General features: G+C 40.2%; 1 protein-coding gene across 2 annotated transcripts in view; it reads left to right on the top strand.

The window, feature by feature from the left end:
* The window catches only part of PCSK2 (proprotein convertase subtilisin/kexin type 2), a 256,763-nt gene that overhangs the window by 47,080 nt on the left and 187,752 nt on the right, over nucleotides 1–21,931 (top strand). The window contains exon 2 of one of the 2 annotated variants that reach the window (XM_008141110.3): nucleotides 880–984. The exons of the other annotated variant lie outside the window; for it this stretch is intronic. Within the exon in view, the coding sequence (XP_008139332.2) occupies nucleotides 880–984 (105 nt within the window). The remainder of the gene's footprint in view (nucleotides 1–879; nucleotides 985–21,931) is intronic. 2 annotated transcript variants of the gene reach the window in all.

Genomic DNA, 21,931 nt, shown 5'->3' with positions numbered 1-21,931 from the left:
AAATATGAAGATATACGGAGAAAGGGGAGAGATCAGGGAACGTTGAGGCTCCATTTTCATAAAGGAGAAGAGAAAAATATCCCCAGAGGGCAAATGACTTGCCTAATGTTAGATGGTAATAGACATGAGCCACATCCAGGTCTCCTAATTCCTAGGTTAAGATTTTCCTCACCAAATTTCCTTGAATCATAGAACCAGTGACAGTTCTCTTTAGGTTCACCTAGATTTTTATAGGCCCTGAGTCCCAGGCAAGCTCTTACTAATGTGGTTTCTCTAACTAGATCTGACACTCATATCTAATGCCAAGGATCTTTAGGAAAGGGAGATAGAGGGAAACCAGGCCTGTCATCCAGCAGGTACTAACTAGATTTACATGGTTATACTGTACCCAGCATGATGAGAGGCATCAAGGGGTCACAGAGAAAGTCCAAGACATAAGACAGATAATCTAGCTGTGAAGACAGAACTAGGTCATAACACAATGCTGGAGCAACCCAGTATGGAGTATAAACACTAGTCCGAGAGGAGAATGGAGAAGTTGGTGTAGGTATGAATATAAAGGCAAGGCTCCATGAGGGAGAACAGAAAACTGAAAGATGGGTAGAAACTAAAGAAATGGAGGAAAGAATAGAAGGCATTTGTGGAGGGGAAGGGTAATAGGTACTATGTAAGAAAAGATAGAAAAAAGGGAAGGAGTGCAGTGATAGGGAAATAGAGGACCAAGTCGGAATGGTCCTCTATTTCTGAAGGTTATCAGTGGTTTTCTCATAAACACTTCTATCCTATAGAGCCTCAACATGCAACTCCAGCTTTGATGTCCCTGTTCTGGGGCCACCCTCAGAAGCTAACCATTTCATGTGTCTGTTTGACTCTTCACAGCTCCCTTTCACTGAAGGCCTGTACCACTTTTATCACAATGGCCTTGCAAAGGCCAGGAGAAAACGCAGCCTACACCACAAGCAGCTGCTGGAGAGAGACCCCAGGGTAAGTTTTCCTGGAAACCTATCTTCCAATTTCTGCCACCAGATGCAGACTCACTGGGGTAGTATAAAGAGGGTAGGCAGGGAATTTTGAAGTAAAGGCGTGCAATGTATTGAGATGGGCCATTTGGATCCTTGGCAGAGTGGCACCAAGTATTCTCTGCTCCTCTATCTTGTGTATTATCAATAAACCCTTAATAGGACTGGGAGAAGAGTAACAAGGTTACCACCCTTTACTGGCTGTCTTCTCCTGCATTATTGTGTGAGACCTTCTGATTGCCTGGGAAGATGTTTTGGCCTGTGATGGGTGGAAAGACACCAAGCAGGTTAGGGAGTCATTTTATAGAAGATTTCTACTGGTGAATCCTCATGTTCTGAGGGAGTTGTCATGCCCCATATTAGGAATAGAGAAAATGAGCTCACAATAGGCAGTGAGCTTCTCAGTGATGGTTGCAGTCATGGGAGCATCTCAGCTCCTCTTCTCACCTTGTATTTTCTCACAATGACTTAATTTATCACCATATTTCAATGGTCTTTTTAATGCTCATGTCCCTTATTTTTTTAACCTCCAATCTTTACCTTATTCTTGGAATCCAGGTCTCATTTTCTATTTTTCCTAGCAATTTAAATGCAACATTCCTGCAACCAAACTTATCATCTTAACCAAAGTGGCAACTTTTTCAGTGTTCCCATTCTCTGTTTTCAGAATAGAAACTGGTCATCACTGAAGACTTCCTCTTCAAATTGTGTGGGCACCCCATATATTTACATACACACTCAGTTGGATAGATTCTGATTTTCCCTATGCAATTCACTAAGAGGAGAATTAACAACCCAGGCAAGTTGTTCTCTATGCATCAAAGATGCATAACCTCTTCACCAGGACTCTTGAAGGAAAGTGGATGTAAAGAGGGTCAGATGTTTGAGCTGTGGATTTACACATGAGACTCCTTTTGATCTTATGGAATTTGTAAATTCATCCTGGTGGGGCTTTTCATGTGAACATTTGACTGAGTTTAATTTGGGATTTAATTAGCAATGTAGATGAAACAGGGTTCCCAGCAGATCACCAACTAACAGGTCATAGGCAATTTCCCTTTAATTCCTCAACCCAGGGGATCCCACATTCCCTGTAGTGGAAATTCTACTCTGAGAAACCACTTTATCTTTACTGTCAGACTGATTCAAGCTGCATGTGCTGCCAGCCAATGCCAAACATTCTCAAAGCATCTGTTGTAGAAGCTGGAACCACTATCTAAGGGAGAAGTTCCCTTTTCTATGTTATAGCAGCCTTAGCCTGACTATACAATTCAGTGCCCGGGATGCCCTTGCTCACGGACAGGGATCCTGTCTTTCTCATCTGTGAATCCAGGGTGGGCAACAGTAGTTAAAGACCACTCTGGTACACTAGGACACTGGTTTTCCCTACACTTCATCTTGATCTTGCCCTTTATGGCCAATTGTTTTCCTTTTACTTACATATTTTCTTATAAGTCCCATTGGTTTCTCCTCTTCCATGACTAAAGATGTTGCTCCAAGGTCACTAAGGGAGAAACACATAAAAGAAACTGGAGCAGAAGAAAAGATGCTTGAAAGATTTGGGCTAGGAAAGAGAACTGAGGAACAGTGAAACTAAGAAGTCATTGGTTCAGAGAGACTTCTTAGGATTGTTAGGCTAAGATTTTCTTATTCTTGCACTTACTTGAAATGATCTTTGAAATGCTGATTCTTAAAGTGTGGAGTGATGTCTCAAAAAGAGAAGGAAATAAGATGGGTTGGGTAATAAGAAATGAAATCATGCACTGGTGATTCTAATCATTTGTTTTTCTCCTCAAAATATTATCTACTTTAACCAAAAGGTGCATCCATTCTACCTTCATTGCCATTATAAGGGTCGCGGAAGCCCTCTTCCTCTACCTGGTAGAGGTATTCATCTTCCCTGCCCATGAAGATTAACAAAAGATAGCAGGGAAACTGAAGATCATAAATCTTTTGCACCTTTTCTCTGTCTTATCATTAAGGTTAAATGTCAAGTCTGTTGTCAATAATAAAATAATTCCAGGAAAGAAATAAAGCATAAAATCTCATAATTCTTTATTTAAAAAAAAAAAAAAAACACAACTGCTAGTGATGGCTGCCTTGTTTTAAAATATTAGATTAAGGCCTGAGTCTTTCCTGCATGATATTCTTGTGGTCATCTAATTTTGGCATCAGCTGATGGCGAAACATGGGGATGACTATTCTTTAACAAAAGGCATTAACTATGAGCACTGCAAAAGTAGCAATGTGAGGATTCTGCCCTATTGGCTTTATATTTTGGGTTCTCAGGCACATTCAAACAGGTTGCCAACAACAACAACAAAAAGTAAATAGAAGTTATAGAGAGAAAAGGGAAAGAACCAGGTAGCCAGAAAGGATTATTGATCCAGGCTTTTGTCTCTGGCATAGATATTGCAAGTTACATCTTATGACTCAAGATGTTAAAAGCAAGTTGTTCAACCATTCTCTGAAACATGTTGTCTTCTAGACCTACAAACTTAAATATGTTTCTGGCCCCAGGTTCCTTTTTCCTCCTGTCTCTGTATTGCTTCCTGGCCTCTTTCACTGGCTGTCCTTCCACTTGTGAAGAAGAATGCAAAGCCCAAGGAACCATGCACATAGAGCAGGAAGCTTGAGCTGCTGTAGGCTCTCAGGATGAAACCACCCACCTAGCTTTTTAGCCAAAGAAACCACCAAGGTCTGCTACCAACCCAAGAAATAAACAAGAAAAAGATAGAGAACAAAATCTAATTTTGGTTTTGCTCTAACTTCAGAATAGAAATTCCAAGGATGTTTGTCCCTCACTTAGCAACTAATTTTTATGTTTAAGGAAAACAACAGAAAAGACTAGAAAAAGGATCATAAGTGCTTTTTGTCTAGGCCAATAAAGTGTTGCTCTCAATATGTCTATATTTGCTCATCAGTATATAGGGCAATAGTAAGAAAACAGAGTCTGATACAGACTGTTTTAAAGGTGTTCTTGCCTTTCCATTTCTTTCTGCTAAAAGGATTAGCAGAATGTTGAAAAGCATCATTTAGATGCTAAAAAGCAAAAGTTGTGTCTTGTGTGGTTTTTTTTTTCTGGATATCTTGGTGTACTGCAGTTCTGAATACATAATAGATTAATAATTGTTCTTCAGGGTTTTAATCCATGAAGTATTATTTTTTTCTCATCTTATTTTTTTAATATCTTTATTGATTTTAGAGAGGAAGGGAGAGGGAGAGAAACGTCAATGATGAGAGAGAATCATTGATTGGCTGCCTCCAACATACCCCACACTGGGGATCAATCCTGCAACCCAGGCATATGCCCTGACCAGGAATCCTGATTCATAGGTCGATGGTCAACCACTGAGCCATGCCAGCCAGGCTCTCATCATATATTTTTAACCCTATTCTAAAAGTGCATCCATTAGGAAACAGAAGTATAGCTTTCCTTGACCTCTTCCTTTAAATGCATTCTTAATTGAGAGTAAAGAAAACCTATTATCATTTCATTATTTCTAAATCTTGTCACTGAGAATCCCATGAAGAACCAGTTTTTTATTTCCAAAGTCTAGCACACTATATTCCTGGTATATTCACCATCCTAGTTCAACCACTGAAGCAAGAACAATATGTTTAAAAAGTTTTGGTAGCTAAAATTATTTGAAATTGTAATAAATACATCCAGGTGAGATTTGTTAAACTCTGGCTAAGAGTAGCATCAACAAATCTTGACACCAAACCTAATTGTGGTCCATGGTCTACATATCAAACCCCAAAATTTCTACAAGTATGTGGAAAATAAATGTATTTAAGATAATATTTGTTCACATTTCTGTTGAACTATATTTGTGTATCTGATGATATAGCATTAAAATGAAATACATTCAAAAACACAAACTCACATTGTTCAATGAGCAACACATACTACTCATATGGAAGCCCAATAATTTAACAAAAAAAAAAACCCTAAGCTTCATTTGTTGAGAGGAGTTATATTCAATTCAAGAATAATAAGCATTTATTACCTTTTCTAAACAATTCTGCTAAATCTTACAATTATTATTTAAAATCGTTTTTAAATCTCTTTTAATTTTACGAGTCAGAAACTTCTATCAGTCAACTGAAATTTTTTCTCTGTTCCCTGTCACAAAGAATGGATGTTTTCCTTATCTAAATGTATGTACATATCTAATGATCATAGATGACAACCACTTGGATTATGTGACCTATTTTTGTTTTTCAAAGGTCTAATCTGAGCATATTTGTGAAGCTTTAGTGTACTCCAAAAACCCACAAAAGTTAGTTTCTCAGGATAGACCTTCAAAAATTCCACAGAACCAGACCACAGAATATAGGAGAATTTTTACCTATTCTTTAAAATTAACTGGATGTGACGGGTGTGATTTGTTTGTAAACATCAAAATAATAAGTGAACCAGACCAGGCTTTTTTTGTTTGTGCAAATTAATAATACAATAATTGATATTGTTTTTAAAAATGGATTTATTATCATGGTTGAGACTCAGGTGGTTGACAGAACTAGGACTAGCTTGTAATTACTTTGGGTCCTTTTCTGACATGACACAATAATGCTTTTAGGTCTAACTCAGATGGGGTAATTTAGCCATGAATAGTGAACATTTTGTACAGTACTACGTAGACTTAGGAAAGATTAAGCATAGATGACATGGAAAATATGATCTGAAGGAGTCCATGAGATGATCAGAGCAATAACATAACAATTTACTGGTATTCACAATCCATATACATCTTTATGAAAAGAATACTGAAACTTCAGCAGTTCCAAGCAAGCAAAGAAATTATTTACTCTCCTCTACAAGTTACATAAAATTTTGTCACAATTGCTAAACTTAGCTTTTAATCCTTCTCAAATACCTAATATCAGTCATAGTATTTTATGATAATGACATGCCACTTGTATATATTGTGTCTTTCCTTTGATTTATATTTGACCACTCAGATTAAAAATTAGAAAAAAAAAAAGGAAAGCACCATTATCTTTTATAAAATCTACCTTCAAATAGAAAATGTCATGGAGAAAAATCACTTCCTCCACATCTTTCTGTTTTTTGGGGGTGAGGGGGGCGTGGAGGGGGTGACCAAGCCTTCCTCCAGTGGGTAACTGAAGAATTTCAGATGTCTTCTCTTTACCACCACAGTGAACGCATGAGAATATCTCAGCCTGGGGTTCGGGTGAAAACAGAAATTAGAAAGTTTTAGTGTCTTTATGTAATAATTTATACCAAAGAATAGGTTGTCTTCTTATCTTTGTATTTATTAACTCTAAAATGGTGAAGTTTGAGATTTTGAGATACTGCACTAAGAAATGTATAGGAATTCTCCAATTTATCTTCTAGAATGTGCTGTGTGTCTTAGGCTCTTTTTGAGAGAAAAGAGGAAACAGATAGATTTAATTATATTTTACCTATAAAAAAAAACACACAAGCATACTAAGTTTATTTAAATATTATGGCAAATACAATAGTATTCTGTATGTCTGTAGAACTTTTATTCCAGATGCCATTCTGACTGCCTTTTCTTTATGTTCTCATTTCCTTGTAGCATGCATTGGGCCAAAAGGTTATTCTATCCTGAAGTGGAAGTACAAAAGGTGGATGTGTGCTTGAGTCACACACAACTTTGTGAAAGTTCAAAAAAGAAAGTCAGGTCCCCAACAATGGTGACCATCTTTTCCAATCTGGATTTAGTTCTCCTAGTTGGACAAGGGAACAACCTATTTGAAGTTGGGGTTCTCACAGGGAAATGGTTGTCTGTGATGCATCATCATAATAGTCCAGAGCCTATCAATAAAGCTATGCAAGAGTAGAGTTGGCCATTGGTGGGGTTTAAGCATAGAATGAAATTATTCCTTCAACTCTTGGAGCCTCAGAGGTACAGATTAGCTAGAATTCCTAAGAGAGACTCCTCCTTTGTCTAGCAAGTGTTCCTGGGTACCTATGCCATGTCTACTCCAAACAGAGAAATAAAATAAAACAGAAGCTAGATAATGAAGGAGAAGATAGAGAAGGAGAGACAGAGGTACAGGAAACATTCTATATAATAAAAGCCTAATATGCAAATCGACTAAACAGCAGAACGACTTGTGGAATGACTGGTCACTATGATGAGCACTGGCTACCAGAGGGAAGACGCTCAACACAGGAGCTGTCCCCAGCACGCAGGCCCAAGGCCAGCCAAGGCGAGTGCCAGCAGGGGCCCCCCAATCACCCTGCTGGTCACCCCACAGATTGGCCCAGATCACTGGGCAGGCCTAGGGGCCCTACCTGTGCATGAATTTCATGCATGGGCCTCTAGTTTTTAAATAAAACAAATTAATTGGTAGAAAGCAGGTGAGATCCAGTTTCACACCAATGCTGCAACCCCCACATACCTCCTAACAGTTGTTTCAATATAACTTGAACCACATGACCCCTTCAGTGACCTGGACATTTTCTATTCTGTAAATAGCTCAATTTCTATATAGAAATAGGAACCACTTTGAAGGGGCTAATAACTCCAAAAGGAGTGCCTAGCAAAGTCAGGCAAACATCATTTCCTCCTTTCCTCTGGTTTTCCCTCCTTGCCCCTCTCCACCTTGTTTCCTCTCCTCAAGAATCTGTAAGCAACAATCACACACTTCTAGAATGTGCTGTGTGTCTCAGGCTCCAAGAGGAAAGCTGTTTTACCAAAAAAATAAATAAATAAATAACTATAAATGCAAGTGAATACACATATGATGAAATCCATTAGGAAGACATTTGGGTTCATACCCCTCTACTCCCAGACAGCCAGATAGTTACTCTTTGCACATGAATGAGGAGAAAACAGTCCTCCAATGATCGGGTTTATGGCATTTCTGCAGGAACCAGATCACTGAGTCAGAAGAGAACAGACAGGATCACTCCAGGGCTTCCTCTCACTTTTATTTGATAACAACTGCAAGGATGTGAATGCATGTTGAATGCTGCTGTTTTAGTTCGGGTTCCTGCAAAAAGCAAATCTGAGACAATGACTTGGAAAATGATCATTTATTTGGGAGGTCAATCCCAAGAGAAAGAGTGAAATGAGAAATGGAAATGAGGAAAGTAAATAGAGGGTGATTTTTTTTTTTTTAGCAGGTTTCCACTGTAGGCACCTGAGGCTCAGTCCCACTGGAGACTCTCTGAAGGTGTCATGTGTGTGTGTGTGTGTGTGTGTGTGTGTGTGTGTGTGTGTAGAATGTGCTTAAGATTTGTCCCACAAGGAATAAGGTTGCTGGATGACTAATCTACTGGCTCTGTTTCCCCTTTTTGCATTGATTCGTATGATAAATCCCTGGCACTTCTGGGTTACCCTATGCACAGGCGAATAAATCTCAGGATGCTGGAGAAAGCCCTCAAGTGGAGAAGCAGAGATGGTGATGCTTAATATGAGAAGCTGTCAGCAGTGACAGGTGAACTCAGAAAAGGGCTGAGAAAATATGGGGATGCCAACAACTACGGCTACAAATCCTACAACCCAATGCTATTCTAAGGATTTAACATGCATCTTCTTATTAAACCTCAAATGTCTTCTGTAAATTAAGTGCTGTCAGATTTCCAATTGATGGGTGAGGAAATGGGAGCTTAGGGAGCCTCTTGATTTATGAAAAGTCTGTAAGGGGTCTTCACCACTGCACAGTGCTGCTCTGCCATTGATTTGAATTTCATAAATAAATTTTCCCTGTTCCTCTGCACAAATAAAATTACAAAACAGGAAGAACCCAAAGGAAACATCGATTCAGCCCTTTGTCTTAAAGCTTTAAAATACAATTTTACCATTGAGGCAAAATAGACCTAGAGATGGTGACTTCTCTGGGGTCACACAGCCATAATTGATGGGGAGGAAAGAATGAAATCATGACCACTCTCAATACTATATCTGACTTAAATAAAAAGCTAAATGAGATTTGATATTGCTTATGAATTTGTGATTCTTTAAAATTTATTCTTGCTAATTAATAATTGGATTCTCTAAATCAAAAATAGCTTAGTGAAAAAAATGAAGTTATATCATCAGTTTATGTAACTTAATGTGAATTCAATGAATTCAGCTATAAATGAAAAAGTAAAAATGGAGAGTGAAATAATAACAAAGGTGGGTACTTCTGCTCAGTATTCAGCTCAACTAGCTTATGCCCTGCAGTGGTTGTGAAGGACTAGTCAGCTGAGTACCCAGCTAGCCTCATTTTCCTCATGATTCCCATAGTGGGAGCATTTCGCCTCTGAGGGTGAGAGACTCTACCATTTAAAGTAACACTTTTGATACAAAAATATGCCCTAAGCACAAGGCAACTTGATCTGCTGTGTAAACAATGCAACAAGACCAGATTCTTTGTGGAAGGGATATTCCACACACTTAAATGTATTGAGATACCACATATCAATTTCTAACTTTCCTCAGAAATTTTCGAAGCCAATTTTGACCATGCATAGTTTCCACTATACCAACTTCAGAAGTGGATCCTTCCAGTGTGATTCCTCTATGGAAAAGGAGACAAAGATGGTGTCTTAGCTTGGATTTCCTGGAAACAGACTCTGAGATAGGGACTTGCATGTATAAAAGATACTGAAAAATGCTATTTGCATATGTGGCTGTGGCTCCTTCAAATCCTTCCCATGTCTCACATTTCTTTGCTTCCTCTTTCTGCTTATGGTCTCATATGACTTCATTGGGCCCACCCAGCATAACCTCCTTCTCTTAAAGTCAGCAGATTAGTAACCTTAATTAGGTCTCAAGGTCCCTTTTACCAGTGATGTAATGTAACTGTGAAAATAACATCAGGGGGTCAAAATTCTGCCCTGAGCCTTGACCTTTCTGAAAGAGTTAGTAGTATACCTTCCAGGTGAGCAGCTCTCTCTAGGCAGCCTAGTTTCCCCTCACTGCCCTCCTCCAGGGATTGTTTTTAGCTCAGAAGGAAACATAAATCTGTGAACCCATAAACTTGACCATGCTTTGAGACCAAATGGTGCAGCCAAGAGACCCATGTGTAGCACATTCTGACTTAGCTTCCCAGCTGGTGACCAAATTCATTTTCTAGAACCTCCTGGAGGGATGGGCTCAGCAGGTGTAAACTTTCCAGGGGTTATTATACATTTTGAGAGTGACTTGCCAACATTGAGAGAAGGAGAAATGTGTTCCGGGAGGAAGCAAGGGGAGGGTGTCTTCAGTAATGCTCCAACCTGTGGGGAAAGCTAATCTGCTCTAATCTGTTGGTTTTATTATGCAGGAGAGAGCGACTTTCAGTATCTCCTGTGGGCATCACAGATGTGCCTGGCTTCCTGCCTCAAAGAGCTGCTGCTAGTGCTATAATTAACTATTTGTGGGAAACAGGGAAAAATTATTTACTATGGATTCAGAAAGACACAGGGAAAGCTGCTTAGTGAGTAAGCCTGGCTTTTTCTAGATGTTGTGGGCACATTTTTTAATAATTACTACTGTTCATGCTACCATGCTGACTAAAAGAAATGGGAACATTCTGGGAGACACCATTCCAGCAAGCCCAGAGATCTCTGAGGAGTGTTAGCTTCCTTTGGGAGAATTCTAACAAGCCCTAATGCAGAGCAAAACAACACAGAGAGAAGAAAGCGGTGCTGTATCATCTTTATAATCCACAAGATGAAGACTCTCAAATTATGAGCTGGCAAACTCTCAGGGCTTCCTAAAATCTTAATGTTTATATGGCAAATATTTTCCTGATCTGCCTTACCTTATTCTCCAAGGTGCTTCACAATCTTCTCCAAGATGCAAAAGGAAATATCTTTAAATATCTAAAAATCCTTTATTAAATCTCCTAAAAATTAAAATTTTGTGTATTCTTCTTAAACTCATAATACAAGTATAGGCAAAAGGAGGTTTACATTAGTGAATATGTAAAAGTTTATTCTTGTCTTGTTATTTATTTATTATTGTATCATTTATTTGTATTATTTCCATATGAAACTGTAAACCTACTTTTGTCAACCCTTGTATAACTCTTTTATCTAGTCGCTTGCTAGCAAACCATATAGTTATTCAGTTCTAGGTACTGGGACACAACAGGGAACAAAACAATGTCCTCATCCCATGAAAGTTATATATTAGTGGGGATAAAGGACAGGAACAAAAGCCAGATGAATGAAGCAATTATAAAACTGGTGGTGAAAGTGTTATGAGGATGAATAAAGTGTGAGGAAGATGGAGTGCCAATGGAGGGAAGTTTCTGTTTTATAAACAGCACCCAGGGTGGTTACTATGATCAGGTGACATTTAAATATAGACATGAAGGAGGTAAGAAAGGTATCCAGCCCTAGCTGGTTTTGCTCAGTGGATAGAGCATTGGCCCGAGGACTGAAGAGTCCCAAGTTGAATTCTAGACAATGGCATGTACTTCGGTTGCAGGCTCAATCCCTGGCCCAGGTCAGTGCACATGCAGGAGGCAACCAATCTATGTGTCTCTCTCACATCAATGTTTATCTCTCACTGTCTCTCACCCTCCCTTCCACTCTCTCTAAAAGTCAATGAAAAAAAATATCCCCAGGTAAGGATTAACAAACAGAAAAAAAGAAAGGTATACATGTGGCTATCTGGAGAAAGGACTTTTCCAGCAGAGGAACCAACGAGGGTCAAGGCCTGGTGTCCAAGGGACACTTGATTGTTATAGGAAGAGCAAGAATGACAGTAAGTCTGAGAAGATGTGAGCTGGAAAGAATGAGGAAAGAAGTGAGGCCAGAGAGGAGCACGAGAGCAATACCACAGAGGATATCATAAGTCAGGGTAAGAACTTTAGATCAACTTTGAATGAGATGGGATTTCTTTGCCTCAATAATAGACTATGGGGTGGACATGGGGGATACAACTAGAAATCAGGGAGATGAATGCAAGGTAACTCCACATTCCAAAAGATAAAGGTTTAGGCCAGGCTGGAAGTTGATGGAAGTTATGAGAAACAAGTCAGATTTGGGGATATATTGTGAAGAAAGAGCCTTCAAATCTGCTGATTTATTGGCTATGGGTTAGCTAAGGAATGGGAGAGAAAGAAAGAGGGCAAAGGTGTCCCCCCAAAGTTGTTGGTCTGAATTACTACAGCACGGAGATAGCATTTATGTAGATGGGCAAAATAAGGGTAGAGGCAAGTTAATGGGGAGTGAGTAGGAAATCAAGAGTTTAGTTTTAAGCATGTTAACATTTGAGATTTGCATTTAGTATCTAAGTTGAGAGACAAAATGAGCAAATGGACTTTAAGATCTAGGATAGATTCGGAGTTGGAGACATAAACTGGGGTCACGCACATGTTGATAACACTCAATGCCGTGAGACTAACTGATATCATCTAGGAAATGAGTGCCAATAGGGAAGACCAGTTATGTGAAATTGAGCATAAGGGCAGTCTAACATTTAGAAGTCTGGAAGATGACGAGGGACCAACAAAAAAAACAGAGAAATGACAATATAGGAAGAGTACCAGAGGTGAAGCAAAAACTAATCTAGTCAATGTGCCCTTCATTATTCACATTTTATCAGAGTAACTTGGCCATCTCTATAATTATTTCTTACTAGAACCACTGAAATACATCAATAAAATAATGTTTCTTCAGTTTTTCCCTGTCTAACCTATTTTTTTCTCAAAGAGTATTGAAATTCATGGTGCACACATGAGCTCATGAAATAGAAATGGTGGCATGAGTTTTATCTCAACCCGACACTGCTGTGTTTGGGCTGGGTGGTGTGCTTTAAAGCAGGGAATCACATTGGACTCAGAATGGATGAGAATCAAGCTCTTAAGGCCTCAAGCCCAATGAGGCAATATCTCAGAGACAAGACCTGGCTCTCAGAGCTATTGGACAAAGTTGCTGGGAAACAGCCTCTGTTTGACATGGCAAGAGGAGAATCTGACTTGGGCACTTCATTTTAACTGTAAGGGACTACAGCATTCATGAGAAAGATCAAGTTTGACTGTAAAGCAGAGGAAAGAACCTTAATCTCCAAGTAAGAAAAATAAATATGCAAGCTGTGTGGATTCAATCCTGATCACATTTTCATGGATTTCAGAAAGATAGAGTTCTTAAAATAATTTCCTGTTGATTCAAAATCAATCTGCAAAGTAATTTCTCACTCCTTAAGCCACTGTTCCAAAATGAATTTTATTCAATTCTTAGCTGAAGGAGACTATCAATGTTTCTTAATGATGGCATAACTAAATGGTTAAAATATGTATTTTTATCAACTGCTTAATTTTCCTAAGGTAATATTTAGTGAGCAAAGTTAGATTTAAATATGCCACAGAAAGGTTGTTGTTTTAAATGCCACTCTTTAAAAAACTCACTTGGATATTTTTTAATTGCTTTAACCATTTTCCCTTTATGAGACCCATTGACATTTTTGTGATCACATCTCCATCTATAAACAGGCTTCGTGTTCTTAAATCCAAGCCAATGGAATTTTGAAAATGAGTAAAATTGAATTCTTACCATTTCTAGTCATTTCAAATGCTTGTGGATTGAAGAGAGAATAGGAGTGAAGCCAGATCTAGAAACAAGTAAACAGCAGTTAGACAAAGAGATTCTGGTCTCAAATAACAACCCAATTTCTGGTGTTTATCTAATTGGTTTCCCATTATCTGTACTGAAAATGTTATGTTTTCTATCTTCTCTATGGCAAGTATATCCTATGTAGCAATAAAGAACTTACTGCCTAAGAGAAAATAGGTAAGATAAACAATTTTCAATTTTCCATTCCCCTTGAAAATGGAGAGCAGCTCACCCATGTAAAGAATTGTTTAATGAATGTTAGTTTGTAAGGACACTTCAGAGAAATGACAAGAGAAAGCCTTCCCAAAGAACAGTAGAAAAGCAAAGCAATTGTGTACCAAGGAGAAAGGAAGCATGATGGAGAGAGTGCACCTTGAGAACATTCTTGGGTTCTAATACTAGCTCTGATACCAGTTATCTATATTTCTTTGAACAAATCATTTTACCTCCCAGTCTTTAGTTTCCTCACCTATACAGAGGGAGTCTCCAAAATGCCCCTTCAGGTGATGATATCTGAGAGTCCAGGGGCAAGTTGAAGTCCCTCCAACTGCTTAATGTCCAAGCCAAGACTAAAACCCAGATATTCCTACTAGTTTCTGATCCTTCCTTTGCATATCTTTATTTTCATCTGAGAAATTGGGGGTTTTCTTTAAACCAAATACTCCAAAGTGTTTAGAACTAACATTTACCTTAGTATCCTTATTTTTTTTGGAAGAGAATTTCAAACTTTGTAATGTTCAAACCAGTTCATCAAAGCTCTACAATTTTATTTTTTGCCTCAAGGGAAATGTTAGATTTTGAGGTAGAGATTATCCATCCACTGTAAAGGTAATAGCTGTTCTATCATGTTGCATAAAATTGAGGTTTGGCCTAAGATTTCATTTGGCAAGGTGGATATGGAGGAGTTGAGGTATTTCAACTAAAAAAATAAGTTTTTAAATCACTGATTTCTAAATAAGTCCTATTCTCCAACCAGTCAATCGATGTGTCCAACCAGGATCAAAAACTGAATGCCTAGAGAGACCAGGCAAATAAGTTACAAATTGAACTGGGTCGAGTGTAAGCAAACCAGCAACTCAAGCAAGAGGACAAATGACAATATTATCTTCTGCCTCTAGGTGGGAAATTCAACAAGAAGTAGTGAGAACTGTGGAAAACCAGAGAGTACACACCCTATCAAAAGGAGGAACTAGATCCTCTTCCTCAGCTGATTATTACCTCATAAAAATGGAGGTCCATGGTTGTCGGATTTTGCAATTTTTCAAGAAAATCAGAAAATACCAACCTTGTGCAAAATCTTTGTGCTTTTTAAAAATATTAATGACTAAGTAAAAAAATTTTAACACACTAGGAAGCTAAAGAAAACATGTCAACAGAACAAATTTGTCCATGGAAGGCTATTTTGCAATCCCTGCTCTAATACCTCTCAAAATGGGATGATCCAGTATCTGGAAAGACACCTGTTACTAGCCCCAGACTTCACTATTTGCCAAGGTATGCACAAATAGCAATCCTAAAGCTATTTTCTTAAAGCATTGGTCCACAATCCAGGTTCTACTTTCTGGGGCCAAATTATTTCATCCTCCATGTGAGAACCCTTCAAACATTTAAAAATAGTTATTATGCACCCTGAATTTTCTTCAGAGTAAACATTCCTGGTTTTTTCATATGTTTTCATTGAATTGGTGCTCATTTCCTGTATTTTTATGATGTCTCTGAACATTGTCTGAGAACTAAGTACATAATCCAGCTACAGTCTGATGATGTCAGAGTTTCTCATATTTTGAAAGTTAATCTACTAATATACCACAGGGTCACTTTAGACATTTTAAAAAGTCCTACATCTTATTTTTTACTAATACTGATACTACAAATAGTCAAAACTTCCAGTTTCTTCTCAAATATTCTATGAATCAATCTATCCTTAGAGGATTGGGGTATGGGTCCTAAAGCATGGACTAAGGTTTAATTTTGAATTTTTTACCTGTTAGAATCCATTTTGACCTATCAAGATTTTATTGAATCCCAATTCAGTCTCCTTCAGCTTCCTGTCATCTGTAATTTTGATCAATATCCTCAACCAGTTCTTAATAAAAAGGTTGAATAAGACAGAAAAAAATGGCAAAGCTCAGAGCCCTTTGTCCAGAATGATAAAAATCTATTAATATAGATTCTAAGGAGTATTTCACACTGACTCCATATTGAAAGGAAGTTAGAAAGCATCCAAGAAAACATCATTCAAGTGAAATGAAATATAGCATCTCACCAGGAAGGCTATTTGAAGACTGGGTTTATATCGTTTAACTGCATCTATATGAATCTAGTTGATTTGCTTGTGTACTCTGTTCTCTGAGCAATCAGTGTGTTTGCCATAGAGCAATCTAATTCAGCCATTTACACAACCAAAATCACCAGACCAACCAGTTTTCAATCTGGTCTTTTGAGTAATTTTAATTCAGTTAATAATTTGTCCACACATCTGAAACTAGTTGATGTTTAATCATAAAAAAATTTAATCAAAGAACCAAAATCCGCACCTGGGTCCGGGTGAGGCCACGCATCCCTGGGTCCGGGTGAGGCCTCGCGCCCCTGGGTCCGGGTGAAGCTGGATCCCGGGTCTGGGTGAGGCCGTGCACCCCTGGATCTGGGTGAGGCTGGGTCCCGGGCCTGGGTGAGGCCACGTGCCCCTGGGTCTGGGAGAGGCCACATGCCCCTGGGTCCGGGTGAGGTCATGAGCCCCTGGGTCCGGGTGAGGTCATGCACCCCTGGGTCCGGGTGAAGCTGGATCCCGGGTCCAGGCGAGGCCGTGTGCCCCTGGATTCGGATGAGGCTGGGTCCCAGGTCCGGGTGAGGCCGCGTGCCCCTGGATCCGGGTGAGGCCACGCGACCCTGGGTCCGGGTGAAGCTAGATCCTGGGTCCGGGTGAGGCTGTGTGCCCCTGGATCCGGGTGAGGCTGGGTCCCGTGTCCAGGTAGGCCACGCATCCCTGGGTCCGGGTGAGGCCTCGTGCCACTGGGTCCGGGTGAAGCTGGATCCCGGGTCCGGGTGAGGCCGTGTGCCCCTGGATCCGGGTGAGGCTGGGTCCCGGGTCTGGGTGAGGCCACGCGCACCTGGGTCCAGGTGAGGCCACGCGCCCCCTGGGTCCGGGTGAGGCCACGTGCCTCTGAGTCCGGGTGAAGCCGTGCCCCTGGGTCCGGCCGAGACCAAACCAGAGGGAGTCGGACCTGCATTACCACCATTTGTCCACCATCCAGAGCTGAGGGGTCAGTGCCGACATGAACACATAAGGAACTGGTGGACATTGATATTGGGTCTCAAAAGAACTGTTGGTCCAGAAAGAAACTCACTACAGACTGATTCATTTGCCTGTCAGCATAACTATTATTGCTCGTCTCACATTCAGTTCTTACAAGTATATCTCTAGTGACACATGATTTCGCTCATCTAGGGGAAATGATGAACAACATAGACTGATGAACAAGAACAGAACCAGAAACAAGGAGGCATCGATCGGACTATTGGGCCTCAGAGGGAGGATAGGGGAGAGTGGGGGGAGCGGGGAGAGATCAACAAAGGACTTGTGTGCATGCATATGAGCCTAACCGATGGTTAAGTTCAACGGACAAATATGTGACACCTTAATCAATAAAGAAATTTAAAAAAAAAATCAATGAGTAATCATCAGTTCTAATCATGAGAGTACCTAGTGGTACTCAAATGTAGACCAAATCAAACTTTTCTAAAACTTAAAAAAGTGATTCCTTTTAAATGAGTAAGTCAAGACATCTCAGAAATAGACTAATTTGGCTAAGGATCACATTCTCCATGGCTAAAATATGAGCTGTCATTTGACTTATCAGAGCACTCAAAAAATTTCTCTACCGCTTACTCATGTAACATGGGAAGGTAACTAATTTGCCTCTATTTTACTATCTCTATCATTAAAGTCCAAATGTCTGGAAATAAGTTGCCTCTCTATCTCTCTGATCAGGCCTTGCCTCTCTATCTCTCCAAGCCTCACCAGCAGCCATGGCAGCTGCTGATCAGGCCCTGCCTCTCTCTTCGGGCCTCTCTCTGGGCCTGATCTGCAGCCTCCACGGCAGCGGCGAGGTCATTAGGCCTCTGGCCAGAGGCTAACTACCTCACCAATTTTCTCTTTAGCTTCCATTGCCCTAGGGGCAGTGTCAGTGAAGACATTGAGTATGATGTTGGCTGTGGGTTTATCATATATTGCTTTTAAGAGATCACTTCTGTTAGCAGCTCAGAGAACCCCCTTCCACATTCACGGATCACGGCAGCTCCAACTGCCGCAGATTTTTCTAGGCACAGACCTCCTGGTTCCTGCCGGTCCTGCGGCTCACACGTGTGGGGATTAGAAACCACACCTTATTTCAGGCGAAATCTGACCTTTCCGTGGTGCAGTGAAGAGTTCCTTTGAATCTGAATGTTTGCGCCGTTTGGGGACAGATACTCTGGTGTTCACAGCTGTTCAGTGTTTGCAGTTGTCGCCGAAAGTCAGGTTTCCAATAAAATCCTCCTTTCCTTGCAAGATGGCAAGGCCCCAGGTGAACCAACAGCTCTGGGAGGGGACCCAGCCCCTGTGAGTGCTGCACGGTCAGGGGAACCCTGCCCAGCACTCCCCCACCTTCTCCTGGAGTTTAGCTGTCCCTTAGCTTGCCAACATACACTCCCCCTGTGAACCACTGCCGTTCCTACTCTCCGCCCCAGGACCAGACTCAAACACGACTCTATTCAGCCGCCATTTTCCCTTTACATTATCTTAAAAAATATGTTTACTTAGTTGTGAAATGGTGCAAGTAATGTTCACCATCAAGACATGCGATACCCCTTCTCAGTTGATTTATCACCTATGTTGACTATCCATTCATTAAGCAAATTTTGGAGGCAACCTCTTTATCCTCCAAACTGTGAAATGGAAACTTCTCCCATATCTGTGATGGCCCCTCACCATGTTTCAGCCCCTCTGGAGCTCCCTTCTTATCTGCACACTTGAGGCCAGATGCACGAAATTTGTGCAAGGGCCTTGGCCTTGGCCCCCGCCCACCACCGTCATGACTGGGGGCCTCTGCTGCTTCTGCCTCAGCCCCTGCCCACTGTGGCTTTGTCCAGAAGGAAGGATGTCTGGTCTAATTAGCATATTATACTTTTATTATTATAGATTTCTTCCTGACCCTGATGAAAAGTAGAGTCCAGAAGGAAAACCAATGAAGGTGGTCCTGTCCTCTTGGTGGTGAACCTCAGTAAGGACAGAATCCACTCTTGGGTGCTGTATACAATTAGTTCCAACCCTTGCTATTCCCATGGTAATACTGAAAATGTCCCACAGACCCCTCACCTAGTTATTGTACTAGTTCAGGATGATTGGTCTGGGCATGTAAGTGCCCATATGTAATGTTTCTCTTTCTCTAATTAATCTGCCCACTTGACATGGATGGAATGACTTCTCATCCTTGGACAGCCTTTTATTATATACTCTTCTTCTCATTGGATGTTCCCTTTTGGTTGCTGTGCATCCCTGTACATGCTATATCTGTTAGCCAAGCAATGGCAGGTGATGGGAAGCTTGTGCAGCAAGCAGGATATTCAAGTACCTTTTTTTAGAGAAATGAGGTTGTCTCTGGACTCTCTGGACATGGCCCCGCCACTTTCACCTGACTCTCAGGCTCTCTGCTCCTTCTGTAAACAAAGGCTTTCTCTGAAAATTGTAGGGGAATTCTCTATTATACTATTTGGCTATTCCTACTATGATGCCCTAGCAAACCATTTGACTATTGCCCGTGGCTACTGCCTTATCCTTAAACTTTGGGCTTCCCAGTGCCATGCACACAATTCATAACAGTTTTCTCTGGCCCAGCAATGTTCTATATTACTCTGACTATTCTCCATCAAGGGGTCCTTCTCTTATTTTCCAATGCAGTTAAAATTTTTTAAAAATCTATCTACCATCCTGTAATATCTAAGAATTTGAAGGAAAGAGAGGGGGTGGGGAGAGGCTTTCAGTGTACTATTTGTGCATGTCATTTCAAGTATAGAACATCCATTTCTTTCATTGGTTGTGCTTATTTTTGACCCAGATATTATCGTTAGCTCTTCTCTAAGGCTAGCTTATTCAAGGAAAGAAAGAGAGAAGCACCCCATTGTTGTATCAAATACAGATAAGCTCATACCCAAATAATATTTCCTTGTCATCTTATTTCTGTAGCTCAGGATAAAAATGAAATCTCCAAAGTAGGACTAAAGAATAGCCACATTAATTAAAGATTTTTTTCCCCTAAGAAGTGCTAATAACTAATGGACAAGCAAAGGAGACTCATTAGTGGAAATATTTCCTTTGAAAGGGCATACATGCTGTGAAAAAAAATTATGCCAGGTGGTTGTGTTTTTTTTTTTAATGAAGCTTTAAGACCTTTGTCTTTTTCCTATTTATCATGCAGGCTAGAGAGAATGAATCTGAGTGAGTGTTGTAGATAAGCTACCATGGTTTGAAATTTATTCAGATCTCAGGTTACTTATTTCTCCCTGTTCTCAGGAAAAACAAATTCTTTTTCATTGCTCATTGCCTTGCCTGAGGATGGTTAGAATTGGGAACCTCTTTAGGCTACTAGACTTAAGTGTGACAGTTTAGACCGTAGCCCAGCTAATTAGTCAACCATTTGCCAAGAATGCCTTCTCTGGGTCCTGCCCCCATTGAGCAACTGAACAGGAACCTGTTCCCTTCCCTCAAGATGCTACACTCAAACAGGAAAGAAAAAGATGCTATGATAGATGGATGGATGGATGGATGGATGGATGGATGGATGGGAGGTGGGGGGTGAGGGGATGGATAGATGATAGATACATAGATAGATGATAGATAGATAGATAGATAGATACATAGATAGATAGATAGATAGATAGATAGATAGATGATAGATAGATAGATAGATATAGATACAGATAGATACATTGATATATACATAAAAAGCCTAGAGAATAATTGAGTGCTAAACTGTAGAAAGACCTATAATTGAAAAAAATATTCACAGATGGGGGCAATTGGGACGAATTTGAATACTTAAGGAAGTTTCATGGAGGCGTAGAGTGATGTCTAGGATTTGCATGATAAATTGAGATCTTATTTGGAGCTCATTTTGCCACTCCACACCCCACACCCCATCATGATGGTTGAAACAGTCTCAGAATCTCCAGAAAAAACCCCAGCTGACTTAATGAGCACAAACACAGCTGGATCTAGTGGAAGGGATACTGAAGCTGAGCTTCTACACATTAAGTATCCATGTATTAGACCAGTGGTCGGCAAACTCATTAGTCAACAGAGCCAAATATCAACAGTACAACGACTGAAATTTCTTTTGAGAGCCAAATTTTTTAAACTTAAACTTCTTCTAACGCCACTTCTTCAAAATAGACTTGCCCAGGCCATGGTATTTTGTGGAAGAGCCACACTCAAAGGACCAAAGAGCCGCATGTGGCTTGCGAGCCACAGTTTGTCGACCACAGTATTAGACTAGGCCTAACTTCTAGCTATTTTTCTACCAAGCTAGAGTATGACCACTATAATTTCTAGGGAAAGCAATTTTTGACAGGTGCTTAAGGCTTCAGCTTCTTCTGCTGAAATATTAAGTCACTAGCTATTTTGTCATGCTAAGAAAAGAGGCAGAGACAATTAGATTTCAGGTGTAGGCACTTCCAGTTGCTTACCCCACCTAAATCAGATTAGCAGCTGCACCTGTACCAGGACCAGCTAGAGTAGAAATTACTTATCTATTTCACTTCTACTCAAGCACAGATAAACAAAACGAACCTCACAAAAGTTTTCTGACTTTCCTAAGATGTCCCAGCTTATCACTGATGGAGCCATGGCTGAATCCCCTGTTTCTAATGCATTTGGCCCATCCACATTCTCTGTTGATATTTAGATCTTTAACAGGCATCCATGTAGCCCTGGGTCTCTTGAGAATCCTACAAAATGTACAGCTCCACCTCCACCATCACCATCTCAACTGGGTTGGGAGTTTACAAAGCTCTTTTATCCTCCTGAAACCTGTGTGAGATGAACCCAAGCATATCATTGTTACCACTTTGAGAACATTGTTCCCACTGGATAGAGAAACTGATGTTAACGGAGCTAACAAATCAGAACATGAGAAGAACATCCAGGTCTGTGGTGGCACCAATCTTGGCCTCTGACTATTTCTCAACTAACAGGGCTCACCTAATCTCCTGGAACCACCCCTCATAATTTGGTTAAATGTAAGGTACTATCTGCTACTATTGATAATGCCTTTTGTCCTGACCATGAAAACATTCTTTTTATTTTATTTATTTATTGATGTCAGAGAGGAAGGGAGAGGGA

Source organism: Eptesicus fuscus, chromosome 12 (assembly GCF_027574615.1).
Source record: "Eptesicus fuscus isolate TK198812 chromosome 12, DD_ASM_mEF_20220401, whole genome shotgun sequence".
In the NCBI taxonomy this organism is placed as follows: domain Eukaryota; kingdom Metazoa; phylum Chordata; class Mammalia; order Chiroptera; family Vespertilionidae; genus Eptesicus; species Eptesicus fuscus.
The sequence above is the reverse complement of the archived record's forward strand: the minus strand, read 5'-3'. Positions and strand labels throughout refer to the sequence as shown.